Source organism: Prinia subflava, chromosome 10 (assembly GCF_021018805.1).
Source record: "Prinia subflava isolate CZ2003 ecotype Zambia chromosome 10, Cam_Psub_1.2, whole genome shotgun sequence".
NCBI lineage: Eukaryota > Metazoa > Chordata > Aves > Passeriformes > Cisticolidae > Prinia > Prinia subflava.
Window position 1 is genome coordinate 20,920,814 of NC_086256.1, and position 13,433 is coordinate 20,934,246.

Genomic DNA, 13,433 nt, shown 5'->3' on the forward strand with positions numbered 1-13,433 from the left:
AAATGATGAATATTTCTTACACCTTTGGCAAGAAGAACCCAAATTTGTTGTAACAGCTATATGTAGGTGCAATTTTTTTCCCTATTCCTAAAGCTGGAAAGTAGTGAAGTACAGAGGAAAATAGCTGACATTAGTGTTACACTTGAGGACTGAAATAATTGATTTCAGTAAAATCTATTGTGTTGATATTTTTTTTAGTTGTACAGAGTTGAAGAAATAACAGCTCACAATTCTGGATTACTTCTGTATATTCAGGAGTTAAGTCTTTTTCCATGTCTCTGCTTCAGGCCTAAGTGCTATCACCAGCTGATAACTCAAAAGGCTTAGTTTGGTTTTTTGCTACCCTTTATTCCCTTTTTCCATCAGGCAAAGCAAAGCCAAATGTTAGTGTAAAGGTAGAATTATAAAGATAGGAAAATGATAGGAAATCTGGCACCAATATGTAGCTCAAAACAGCTTATGAAGCAGGTAAGTGGAAGTTATATTCAAGACATTTGGGGTTTTTTCCCCCAAGGATCCTCTCTGTTACATTTTCTCTAGATCAAGAATCAGATGATCAAGAATGGGAAAGAGTTCTGTCAGTATAAACAAAATCTTAGTATTTCAGAGTACATGTACAAGGTCTATTATAGTTTTGAAAGTTCATATTTTCATATTATGCATATTAAAAGACTTATGTAGTGCTACATATGGGCCCAGCAATTGATTTTTAAAGCTGAATCTGGAAATCTGGGCAAGATTCAGAAATTACTAAAGAAAATCAAAGGTATGGAACAATCTTCATGTCAAGAATGGCTAGACTAAGATCCTTGATCAAGGGGAAAAAAGATGATGGTGGAGTGTGTGATGGAAGCCTCAAAAATCTTTTTAGTGTTCAGACTGAAGGATTATCTTCCTATTCAGTGTGTGAAATAACACATGAAACCTGCAGCTGTCAAATGAGAACAAAAAGACCTTTAGTATCAGAGGTCATGCAGTAATGACATGCTCTAAATTGTTATATGGGAAACAAAATCCTCAGTGTATGACAAGTATTTATAGGGCTAGTAAGTATAAATGTTACTGCTGGTTTGGAAGGACTCTGGGCTTGACAGAGACTGTTCTGAGGAAATGTCATTACATTATTGTCTTTTTCAGTCTGATTTATCTTAGGCAGTTGCTGTCAGGCACAGGACAGCAGGTGCAGGGATCCAGGATAAACAAGAGATTTAGAACAAGCTGTGATGAGGAGAGATTTCTGTGAAAGAGATGAATCTTTTTTTTTTTAATTACATCTAGAAAGCTGCAGCAATTACTTCATTTATTAAGTTCATTTGCAAATAATGGGGATATTCCAAATATTAAACTAAATAAAGCAAAACCAGGGATAATAAGCAGAGGCAAATGAAGTTATAAGGATGTGTACAGTAAGAGGCTAAGGAAGAAAAGAGTTGAACGATATTGTTGGCTGTGAAGGGTGGAAGAAGCCCTGAAAAAGCCATTGACTCAGGCTAGTGAGTAAGTGGCACATGGCAGTGAGTTTAGCAGTCACTGCTTGTATGAACAGTCTGGATTATTTCTGTACCCACCACTGATGAGATTGCTCAGGTTTGCCTGAAAATGACTGTCCTTTTTAAGGAATGCATTGGCATTTCTAATTTGGTTTTCATCAGTCCTTATGTGCTTGGGCTTCAGTGAGTAGCATCCCTGATAACAACAAGGCTGTTAACTGCTTGCCTTTAATCATTGCAGTTAAATGGATGTTAGAAGGAAAAGAATTGATTACTTTTCTTGGCTCACAGTATTTTACAATTTTCCAATCTACTTGCCATCAGCTAAAATGTCAAAGCCAAATATATCTGACAAATGAAGGACATCACATTGAAGGAACCAATTTAATTGTTACAAATGCATAAACACCAAATGGTGTAATTCAGTCATTGCAACATACAAAGATGTTTCTGAAAAACAAACAACTCTCAATGTAGGGCACTCTAAAACCAAAATAATTCCAAATGTTGACTGATTTGGTATCTTAAGATGACGTGTGTTTCTACATGTCTCAGGTACAGAGGCTGTTTTCTCTTGGTGTGATTAAGCAGCTGCTGTTGAAGTGTGGGAAGAAATGATATGTAATAATGACTGAGGTTTATTCTCACACTTGGGACAGGGGGAGAATCCAAGTCAGAAAGTTAATTTTGCTTGTTTAAGCCAATTTTTATTAAGCTGTCTTAAGTGAATACTTAGAAAAGGTATCTGTACACAGTAATGGGGATTAGTCAACCTACTGAGGACTTTCAGTAGAATTAATAATTTGTTCTACAGTTTTAAGACTGAGTGTAAATGTGGAATACCTGTATTCCAGTGTATGCTCTGGTTTGGTTTAGTACCAATAGGTACAGAACAGCTGACAGAGTTAGCTAGCTGACATTTCATGTTCATTATTTTATTTTTGCAGAGATACTAAGACTTAAGTATGAACCAGCAGAACAATAAGCATTTGAACTAGGTGATTAAAACTCTTTTCTTTTAACTTTAGCTAGGTCTTCTGAAACTGCTTGTACCATTCGCTCTGTAGCTTTCTTCAAGCTGTTTGCTGTCTCTATGGCATGATCCAGAGTAGAACTTAAAATCTGTTGGAAATAATAAAATGTAGCCTTGTTAATAGTGAAGGCAGTTGTATACATAGGTACTGGAAAAAGGTGATGTTTAAGGTTTTATCCATGATTTCCACTCTGAATACATGTTGAGAATTAAAAATTGAGTCATGTCACAGACTGCTCTAGGATTCAAGTTGGAAGTATCTGTCAATTATTTCTCATTTTGACTGTGTATTCATCTGAACTGAGGGACATTTCTGATGTATCAGCTCTAGTGTGGTGCATGTTTTTGGTGCTGAGAAGGTTTTGATGGTGGTTTGTCTAGCTGGGCTTTGTTTCAGTATACGAAATACAATTCTAGAGATAAGGTCCAGTGCTATTTTTTGGTGTGTTTCACCATTTATACAGGGACTAATTTGCACAACAAGCCTGTACATATGTGTATGAAGTAACACACTAACATATGAGCCAAAATGCTTGGAGTTTGAACTCTCTTGTCTTACCCTCAAATGGACCACACATGCTTAGGCTGTAGCAATCAGCTTGCTATGAATGGGATGTTCTACATCCCATGATGTAGGGAGGTAATCCTTTCAAGAAAGTTGTGTGGCTTTTAATTTTCACTCAGAAGTCTTACATTTGCATAGGAATCATTGGCATTTCTGTTTCTGAGGTTGATTGCAGATTTTCTTTGGGCAGATTTCTTGCTGGCTAGGTACTGATGTGAAAGGATAATTTTATCATATGTGCTTGAACAGCAGGTTTGGGCAGCCTCAAAGGATTTCCTAAAGATAAGATATATAGAATAAAATACAATTTAAGTAAGAAAAAGAACTTCTAAACTATGAATCACATACATACGCCTTGATAGTAAATGGTTGCAAGTTAATTTTATGGTGAGTAGAACTTTCCACTGAATTGTAAAGCACAGCCCATCATTATTTGTGTTCTATCTGCATTGCAATGAGACAGAAAATGTTCTAGAATGCAGAGTAAGGAAATTTCTCATAATTGCAGCACTCTGCTGCTGCTGTTACTTTCTCTCAGTGTTCTATACCATTGATTCTCAAGTGCAGCTGCTGCACTTCCAGGCAATTACTGCTATTGAGTAAAACTGTCTAAAAATACTGTGACAAAGCTTGTTTGCATTTCAGTCTAGTCTTTGCTACTTTTAGGAATCCCTTTTATTTATGTCTCATAGTGTAATTTAATGTTAACAACAATTAAAAGTAGGATTGTTACTTATATATAGTTGGTAGCAAACAGCTGCATCCTAATACAGGCCTGCTTTTGAATCTTTGAATGGGAACATCCTCTTAAAGTGACTTTTTTTTCATTACTGAATGTGTCAGCTAAAGAAGTTACATTTTTACTCTTCATTAAATTAGGAGTGAAGAACTAATCTAAGAATTATTTACATACGTTCTTAGAGTAAAAATTTTAATTTCACTAAAGAGTGAAATTCTAATATACAACATGCACTGCAAAAGATAAAACATTCTTCTTGCTTGTGATACCTGGTGTGGTTTTTCCATGCTGAATTTTCAGCAGTGGGGTTTTCTGTTGTACTACATAGTTATTGCTACAGCTTACCTTTCACAAAGTCTGGTTACAACTTCACCTGGCTGTTTGGTTTTTTGAGCCTTCTGACTGGAGAGTCTCCTCTGTGAATAAGCTGGAGTTGTTGAGGCCATGTTTAAAACAAAAATAGGGTAATTTTCTCTGTATTTTAACATTTTTTTCTCTTTAGCATAAATTAAAGATCAAGTAACTATCATGGCTGAATAAAACTTGAGTATGTTTAAAGTTTTTTGTAAATGAAGACAGATTAACCTTTTTGTGTTTGCTCTTGAGTTTAGCTGGCAAATGGAATGCAGATTTACATTCAATTTCATACAGTGGAAGACTGCAGTGGAGAAGTGTGGAATAATCAGTGTCATAATCCTAATAATTACATGAATACCACTTTGATTTGTAGTGTGACAGGATTTCTAGAGACAGATGGCTAAATTATACTTTCTTCTTGATGAAATTTTGTATTTTTCTCCAAGCATTTTTTTTCTTATGCTGGAGAGAGAGTCTAAGTGACTTTAAAAAGTACATGTTCAGATGATCAACATTGAATTTTTTTAATTAGGCTCTCCTTGGCTTTGCTGCATGTTGCACAATATGGGGGTAGAGCTGGAATTTTCTTTAGTGTTTGTTTAAACTATGTTAGGTAATGGCTGGCACTATAAAAGTTGGCACAGTAATTCCTAATTTTCATATCCTTTCATGTGGCTCTGCAAAATGAGATATGAAAGGGATTCCTCTCAAAAAGAACCAGGGAAAGTTACATCTGCCATGTATGGATATTAAACTTGAGCAGGTGTGTAACAGTTGGATTTCCAGTGCTAATGACTGCTTATACTAAATTCAGTGTGGCCTGGTACATGCAGTGTGGCTTTCTGCCCCTTTAAAGCTAGCCTGTGTTTGTTAATTACACACCGTACTTACAGGATGAACCACAGCTGCTTTTTCTACATAGAGTACAAGAGTGAATAGACCCTTTGTAATTCCTGGGTTTTCCTTGATCTCTGCTTCCCCTGGGGCATCTGCATCGAAGTCCTGGAAACAGAGACGTCTGGTTTAGAAAAACAAAACTATAAGCAATGTTTCCTTGTTCATGTTTTTGCAATCACTGTACCTTTTCTCTCTCCACGTAATCTCATATTTAATGATTTGTAACTTAGAGTGTCACAGTTGTCAAGGTCCTTGCTTTGTGAATCATTATAAGAATCATGGTCTGAGAAGTCTTCTGAATCGCTGCCTAAAATTCAAAAAGTAAGTTAGAAGGGTCTGAAATATGAGAAGCTTTGGCTGATGTGTTCAGGTAATTATTTGGCTTTCAGCACCATCATTTCAGAGCCTTTTTTGCCATTAATGCTACTGCAATTTGAGGAAGTACTTTTTGTCCCCAGGAGAATGGAGATTGAATTCAAGATTAGCTTTCAGCCATCTTCAAGCTCTGAATGTATTTTTCTGGTGGTGCTTATTTTCAGACCAAGATTTTTTTTTTTTTTAATGGAGTTCTCCATCTCCCTGTCCATAGTGTTATGGAAACAGTACAGCATAATAGGAATGGGATGAGATTTTGAGCAGCTCTTGTATGGCACTGCTTTAACTATTGCACCAACCAGTATAAACCATAATCCCAGTGTATTAAAAGGATATCACGAGAAAGTTTAGGACAACTGATGGACAAAAGGTAAGAAAACCTCTAAATTCAGACTTAAAACTGAATGTAGGACAGCTCATGCTATTCTCCTTTAGTTGCTGGTTACTGAAAGCTTCAGAATATTCTGCAGTGGAAAGGTAAAATTGTTTTTAAGTAGAATAACGAAGTTGAATCCAAAAACTGAAAGTGGAAGTACTCATATGAAGTGTCTCAGTTGCCAAGCTTGGAATCATCATCTAGAACATGAAATAAATGCACATCAGAAGAAAAAGCAAAATCAAAGCATTGTGTGCACATCAACAAGAGAATCTGTCATGCTCTTGCAAATGCTAGCAGTGGCAGTGTTTGGAAACTTATCTAGAAAGCTGAATTAAATTTATAGAGTAATTCAGGACAGTTCTTCTGGAGGTCATCTGGTTCTGTCCTCTCTCAGAGCACACCCAACATAAATGAAGTTGCTTAGAACCCTGTCCAGTTGAGTTCTGAATGTCTCTGACACTGGAGATGCCACAGCCTCCCTAGAACAAACTGTTCCAATGTGTGACCAAGTTAAAAATCTTGCATTCATATCTAACTGAAAATGGCCTTGCAGCCTGTCTGTTGCCTCTCAGTCTGTCACTGAGAGTGCCACAGTGAATTTGACCTACTGTTCTTTTAGTTTTCTTTTTATTCTTATAAAACTTTACATTCTTATACATATGTCTTTATTCTTTATTCCTTTTTTGTGCTCTGCTGAGCAGTAACATCTGTTACAACTACAATTTCATGTTGAGACATAAAAGGAATGTATTTCCTCACAGGATTCCCTTGCAGGTTTAAGCACAGTTCTGACCTTTGTATGCCCTCATGACTTACTCAGGTTGGTATCTGATAAGTCAGTTGGTTTTCTCTGCAGGAAGGGTGGAGATGTGCCACTTTTTCCATCCTGGATGTTTGTGTTTCTTTGAGCATAAAAACAGAATATATTAATTGTATCTTAGTATTTTTATGATGAGACTTATAAACATTTTATACTAATGATTAATTACTTCTTAATTGAGAAGAAATCAGATTTATTCATAGAGAGAACTTAATTTGTATCAGTTATCTGAAAAGGTGGTAAGCAGAAATTTAAATTAATAATTAATGGGTTGAAAAATAATGAACCCTTTACTTAAGGGACACATTCTGACAAAAGCACCCTGATGTTTCTTAGCTGTTAAAACTTAAAAAGTAGAGATCTTGATCATCCTGTATTGGACTAGTAAAGTAATGTGAAATCTTAGCTACATCCATCTGTTACCACTGATGGTGTTTTGATACAACATACATTAAATATGATTTGGTTTCTTAATAACTTTGAGCTGTTAAGGCTGTAATTTAATACCTTTAGATAATTAGAGGAGTATTTGAGATGCACCTTCTGAGAGAAAAAGAACGAGGTTCCTTGTATGAGTTATTTGATGTGTACTTTCAGCTTTGGGTGTACAGGATCACCAAGTTTATTTGGAAAATCTTCTACCCATTCATGAACAGAATGATCAGAAGATGGAAATAATATTCTTTCAGTGACAGAGAAAAAAGTGGAAGCTAGGTGAGTTTTACTAGACAACTATTAACCCTACCCTGTAAAATAATCAGACAGAATTAGGTTACTGTGACTGTGTTCTATGCTGCATGCATTCTGTTCCCAGAAGCTCTGCTTCTCTACCAGAACTTAGTTCAATTCTCTTTTTTTAACCTTAGATTGGTTAAGGGGAGACCACTTATTTTATTTTTCTAATCTCATTGAGATGTTTAACACCTATAAAATGCTTCCCAGGAGGGTGGAGTTGGTATTTAGAGTTTTCACAAGGTTTTGATCATTAATTATGTAAGGATCTGCATCCCTCCCTTTTCTTGTTCAATTAAAAATACATACAAATATTGGCAAATTATCTTTTAGTGGCACTGTACTCTGACTAGTTATTCACTTCCTGAATTTGTGTGGCTGTCATGAATTTTATAAAGAAGTATGATTTAACTCCTAGGTGAACGTGATGGAGGTGTTTTGGCTTCAGGAAATACTTTCAGACTGAGAAAGGTAGGAAGACCAGGCTAGGAGAAATTCTTGGATATGTAGTTATAGAATTCTGTTCAGTTTTTATTCTGGAAGTATTTGCATTGCATTTCAGTGATTTCAGTCATCCTAACTTTCTTATTCAGCAATTAATTTCATGTATTTTTTATAAAATCTTCAACAGCTGTTTCCAAGTTTTCACTTACATGTGAAGACAGAGATTGCACTTTTTGCCTTCTAAAGAAAGTTGATTTGTTGGTGGGATTACATCAGTTGTCTGACTTCTTTCTCCCTCATGGTTCTTGTGAAAAAATGGAGTTTCAGGACCTCTTCTCTGTGGAAAATCAGCAATGCTCGAAACTGGGGAGCTCTGTACAAAGTAACAAAGCATAGACACAGGTGCAGGTGGGCCTTGCATTGCAAGGAGTGACTCCTACCAAACAGCATCTCCTCAGGTTCTCTTACCATTTTTCTTTAAAGCCCAAGTTACCTAAAACACTGATTATGAAAGCATTTGTTGAGACTTACCTGTAGATTTGTAGAAAGCAGTAGGATTTTTTTGGGGAGGGAATATGTATGTGTATTTATGATTTGGGAGAAAATTTTACCATTCTTGGGAGTAAACTCAATTTTCTCTAGTACAATACTGTTTGTTCTTCTAGTAATTCTGCAGCTTAACATCTTGGAAAAGCAATCTTGGACAAAGTAATTTTTCCTCCCATGAAATTATATTGATTAACTGCCCAAAACAGCTTTGCAGAAGTTAAATTAGCTATACTCATATTTTCTTACTGTGAAATAAATGCTTTTGAAACTGGAACTAAGAACATTCAGTATAGTTGTGTTTTTATACTTAAGTTTCTGTTACAGTTAATTACATATCATGAAGTCAGTATTTCATTAAAAATATTTTCTTTTGAAGTAACGTGCTATCTAAAAGCATCATGCTCTTACTAGAGGAGAACATACAATCACACAATTGCACTTAGGTTCTCAAGACTTGCATCAATAAAACAGAATAAGTGTAGTCTTTAATGAAAGTCAGTTACCTCACAGAAAGACTGGGCAGATTCACAGGAGGTCGGTAATGATGACAGGCTGCCTTTGCTGCCTTCGATTTGTTCTTGAATGTCTTCAAGCAGCATGCCAAGTCTGAATATTCCTCCTTCCACCCTTCTAAATCCAATCACAACCCACAGTTACTTAAAACCCTCTAAACTGATCTTTTATGTCTTACCAAGATAACCGTAGTGGACATCGCAGTACATTTCTCATAGGAAAAGAATAAAATGTATGGAGTTGACAGAGTCCCTTTTAAGTATTTGAATTAATCAAACAGACATCCCAATTACAAGTAGGATGTATAAAGCCCAAGGTGAATTTTGGCCAAACAACTTTTAGTTTCACACATTAAGATAATATTTTCATTTCAGGAAAGCTCTAATGCATAAATGAAATAGAAGCTGTAAGACAGTCAAAGAAAATATACTGTATACTACTTAACATTTCTCTTCTAACCTCTCAGGATCAAACTCTCCAAGGTTGATAGGCTTGTCCTTGTAGTTCTGCAGCTGTAAGCTGTGGTGCTCTTCTCTAGCTTTTAAATAATTTCTTTCCAAGGCATCAAGGTATCTTTTCAGTTGATTTAATGCCTTCATCAATAAGAAATAATTCAATACAAAATGTCACGATAACTTAGCAGAAGTAGCTATCACTATGTCTTGCTATGTAAGCCAGATGTTATTTGCAGTGCTGTTGGTAAGAATTTTGGTACTTCTCTGAACTGAAACATGACTGCATATTGTATATTTACCTAATACTCTGTGCTGCTCTAGTATGTCCAAGTAAAACAATAAAAATTATTTCTGAACTGATGCCCTACATGTCAAAATGCCTAACTTACATGGCAGCTTCAGCCCTTTTATTAATAATTTTAAGTTGAATCCTTAAAAGATTTAAGAATTCATCCACCTACTGAACACCTTCATTTTTGCTTCCTAATCTCATACCTTTAGTCTGAATTGAGAAGAGTAAACATCCATTTGAGGTAAACATCAAGCATCTTGCCAGAAAATTGTAAGTCTACAGCCATTTCAAGTGCATTTCAAATAGCTCAAAATACATAAATTAATTTACCAGATATTTGTCTTGTAAAAAGAATGTTTCCTGGATCATATGCTTAGAGAAGTCTTCCACCTTCAAGACAAAATATTAGACTTGTATTATATTTAAACAAATTTGCCAAGTGAGTATGGAATTTGAGCAAGGGTGCAAAGTATACATTGAAACAGAGCTCTTACTTTCTTAGCCAGTTGCTCTGTCTGATCCTTTAGTATTTGAGACATCTTTTCTCCTAGTGTGAGTTGTGGCAGTGAATGAGAAGGATTTAGACACTGTGCTGCTGCTGTCCCTGCTAGTGCTGAGGCTGCTGTTCCAGGCTGCAGTCCTATGGAATACAAGGTAAGTTTGATCAACTGCAATTTCAGCCCAAAGGTGTAATCAAATCACATTAAATAGTCATTTGCATAGCTACTGTAATTGTATTTACTTGCTTTAAGCAAACCGTGTGTAGGTTGTACAGGGACAGGAGCACGTAATGTTGTGACATCAGGTGGTGTCCCAGTGTGTCCTGAGGAAATGGCAATGCTGGCATTTGCAAAGTCTGACTGAGGAAGTATCTGTGAAAATGAGAACCTTCATTATAGATACAATGTATAGAAGAACACTTATGGACCTGGGCAAAAAACTTTAACTCAAAGTACAAAATATTAATGAAATGTTCATTATAACAGTACCATTTCATTTTCTGAGTTGATAGTTAGATGTGTGAAGTGTCTCATTGTATAAATAGTTAAAATACTTCTGCTCTGTGTTGTGAAAATATAGAGGATTTGTATAAATGGCAAATACAATATGAAGGTGACAAAATAGTTTTAGGGGATAGTCATAGTCTTAGAGGTAAAGAAGAGTCATCTTAAAAAAGAAATGTATTTTGAGAGATTTACCTTAGGATCAAATCTCAGATGGTCAATATGATTCTGGATGTCAGCTTGCTGTGTCAGCATCTCATTTGCAGCCAGGAAATAATAAGGAAAACTATTAAAACTTGTATCTCAAGCAATTTACCAAGATGCAAATCTAGGAGTGGAATTAAGAATCTGTAAGGCTCAGTGAATGAGCTCCATGTTAGGGCATGAAATGGAGCAGCAGTTATCTAATTACTAATAAGGTTTAAAATAAATTAAGTAGAGTAAGAGAAATATTGTTGTTGAAAAAAATAATTTAGAAAGAATTGACTTGTCAATAAATACCAGTCTCAGTAGCTGAAGAGTGTTAGATGTGAAAAAAGGCAAAGATGTCTTAACATGGGCACAGTATAAAAATAGAATATTGTTCTTAAAAATGTATTTGAAGTATTTTTTGTGAATTTAAACACTTAAATATAACACTAGAAATAATTTATAGTGGATTTCCTGATGATTTGATAGGATGCTTTATTATCATAAGCAATGCTCCAGTGTTAAATACTGGAGTATTAAATAATACTCAGCCTTTAAATAATTGGTAATGACAGTTCTATATAAAGTCAGTTCCATAGAACTTTATTTGTGAAAGCATTTTTTGAGTCAAGTGCTGTACTCCCTGATACCTACAGAGTGCCTAGAGAGCTAGTCATGTTAGATTTTATGGGATACAGAATATCTTCTTAAAATAAGCCACTCTTATCCAGTATGAAGAATTTCTTCAAGCGTCCTCATTACCTGTAGCTGTCGCAGCAGTTCTGAAATACTCCTTTCTTCTTGATTCTGTACTTCAGCAGAATTGAAGTAATTCTTATTTTCCAATATGTTGTTCACAGTTACTGATTTACTTTGCAAAGTAGGAAAGGGTTTTGCTCTCTCAGTTGAAGGAACTGAGGTAATATTGTCAGGTTTTTTTAGTACTTCTGAAGCAACTTCAGAGAAGTCAGGAAGGCAATAGTGAGCTTGGCCATATTTGAGCTCACAAGGTGAAACTGTTCTCTTAAACAGGGGTCTGTCATCTTTCATATTTTGAAAGGTGTGTGTATCTCCAGTCTCATCAATTGATTGTGAATATTCTTGTCTGCACCCACACTGACCAGAAGAAAAAACAGGTTTCTTTGAAACAGATCTGTTTTCATTGAACGCGTTTCCATTTTTGTCACAAGCCTTTACTTCTTCGTGCTTTTCTAAGGGATATTCCTCAGAGCTTGTTGCCCATTGTTCATGCACTAAAGGGCCTTTGATGTGTTCTGAAGGCTCAGGTTTGCTCCCGGTGTCATCGATACTGTCAGTAAAGGACACCTCTGGTATTGTCTCACGTTCAATTAAGTGGCATGTGCTTAGTAATTCTCCCCTAGAAAAATGACGCAGAAGGACATTGGACATCCTGGAGGTAGTTACACGTTGTTTGGTCTCTGGTTTACTGGAACTACCAACAGGTAATTCCCTCTTAAAGGGAGCTTCACTTCCAGGCATTTCAATTGGAACTGCAGTTGTTCCTCTGGTGCCTCTGTGATGATTGGAGAATTCTTCAGGCTGGAGAGGAGTTTCATAATTGGCTGCTGCGTTTATGTTTTTGCTGTCTTCAGAACAGGCTAAGTTTAAAATACCAGAAATATCTTTTGTACAACTACAGGCATTCAAATTATCTGAATTATTGTTGTATTTACAGCTTGTTCCTACATATCCATCATAAACTAAGTAATCTTCCTCTTCAGTTGCATCTGTGCTACAGCCTAATGGATCAGAAAATGAATTATTCATTTGGGCTTTCATCCAGTCTGATAGTTTGCACTTTTTTGTAGTCTCCATATCCAGTTTATGTGGAATATCAATGCCATTGCTTTGCCAGTTGTGGACAGAGCTTTTATTATTGCATGGATCAAAATCTGGAATGTATGATTAATGGTTATTTTATACTCAAATATACACGACAATAATACCTAGCTATCCATATAATTAATATTTAATTATCTCCCTAATGTAGCTTTTTTAGAACAATCGTTCCGCCATGGATGCTTCCCTATTTGCACTAGGGTGAGTCTGCATTAACTGCTGTAAGAAATAAGACACGAAGGACAGAAGCATCGGGACAGCGGCCGCTGCCCGCTGCCTGTCCTTGCTCATTCATCCCGCTGTGGTGCTAAAGACAAATAACTTGCTCACAGAGCCACGAGTGGTACTAGCGTTCAACCTCAGGCTGAAGAAACCCAAACAAATCCCCCAACCCCTTTCTCTTACCACTCTAAAGCGTTTCTTTAGCTTATGCTCTAAAGAAAGATCACCACCTTTTTTCCCAATTTACTTCTCGTCCCCCTGCCTCAGATAAAATGCATTTAATTAGCAGCTCAGCATCATGAAATGCCTTGTTTCACCTTATCCGCAGTCGCTCGAGGCGGCAGAGGCGAACTGGCAGCCTCGCTTTCCTGCGAGCACCAGTGCAGCAGCGCGGCCGTGCCATTCCCGTTCGGGGCAGTGCGGGCGTGCAGCGGGGCCGGTCCGGGCGGGGCCGGTCCGGGCGGGGACGGTCCCGGGCAGTGCGGGTGTGCAGCGGGGCCGGTCCCGGGCAGTGCGGG

General features: G+C 36.6%; 1 protein-coding gene across 1 annotated transcript; it reads right to left on the reverse strand.

Moving 5' to 3' along the window:
- Window positions 1–84: 84 nt before the first annotated feature.
- AKNAD1 (AKNA domain containing 1) lies at window positions 85–13,370 on the reverse strand. Its single transcript, XM_063407653.1, has 15 exons — window positions 13,233–13,370; window positions 11,596–12,746; window positions 10,840–10,899; window positions 10,383–10,512; window positions 10,135–10,280; window positions 9,971–10,030; window positions 9,353–9,486; window positions 8,884–9,010; window positions 8,041–8,204; window positions 6,652–6,737; window positions 5,266–5,388; window positions 5,076–5,186; window positions 4,173–4,254; window positions 3,217–3,364; window positions 85–2,612 (listed from the first exon to the last, which is right to left on the reverse strand). The coding sequence occupies exons 2-15, from the start codon at window positions 12,667–12,669 to the stop codon at window positions 2,493–2,495; spliced, it is 2,565 nt and encodes an 854-aa protein (XP_063263723.1). The 5' UTR covers window positions 12,670–12,746; window positions 13,233–13,370; the 3' UTR covers window positions 85–2,492.
- Between the last annotated feature and the right edge of the window lie 63 nt (window positions 13,371–13,433).

Excerpts from the sequence above, each read along its gene's own strand:
- AKNAD1 (XM_063407653.1), bottom strand. The coding sequence starts at position 12,669 with ATGGAGACTACAAAAAAGTGCAAACTATCAGACTGGATGAAAGCCCAA. Across the intron at positions 9,487-9,970 it reads TTTTACAAGACAAATATCTG|GCATTAAATCAACTGAAAAG; the intron begins GTAAATTAATTT and ends TTATTGATGAAG. Across the intron at positions 3,365-4,172 it reads GTAACCAGACTTTGTGAAAG|GAAATCCTTTGAGGCTGCCC; the intron begins GTAAGCTGTAGC and ends TCTTATCTTTAG.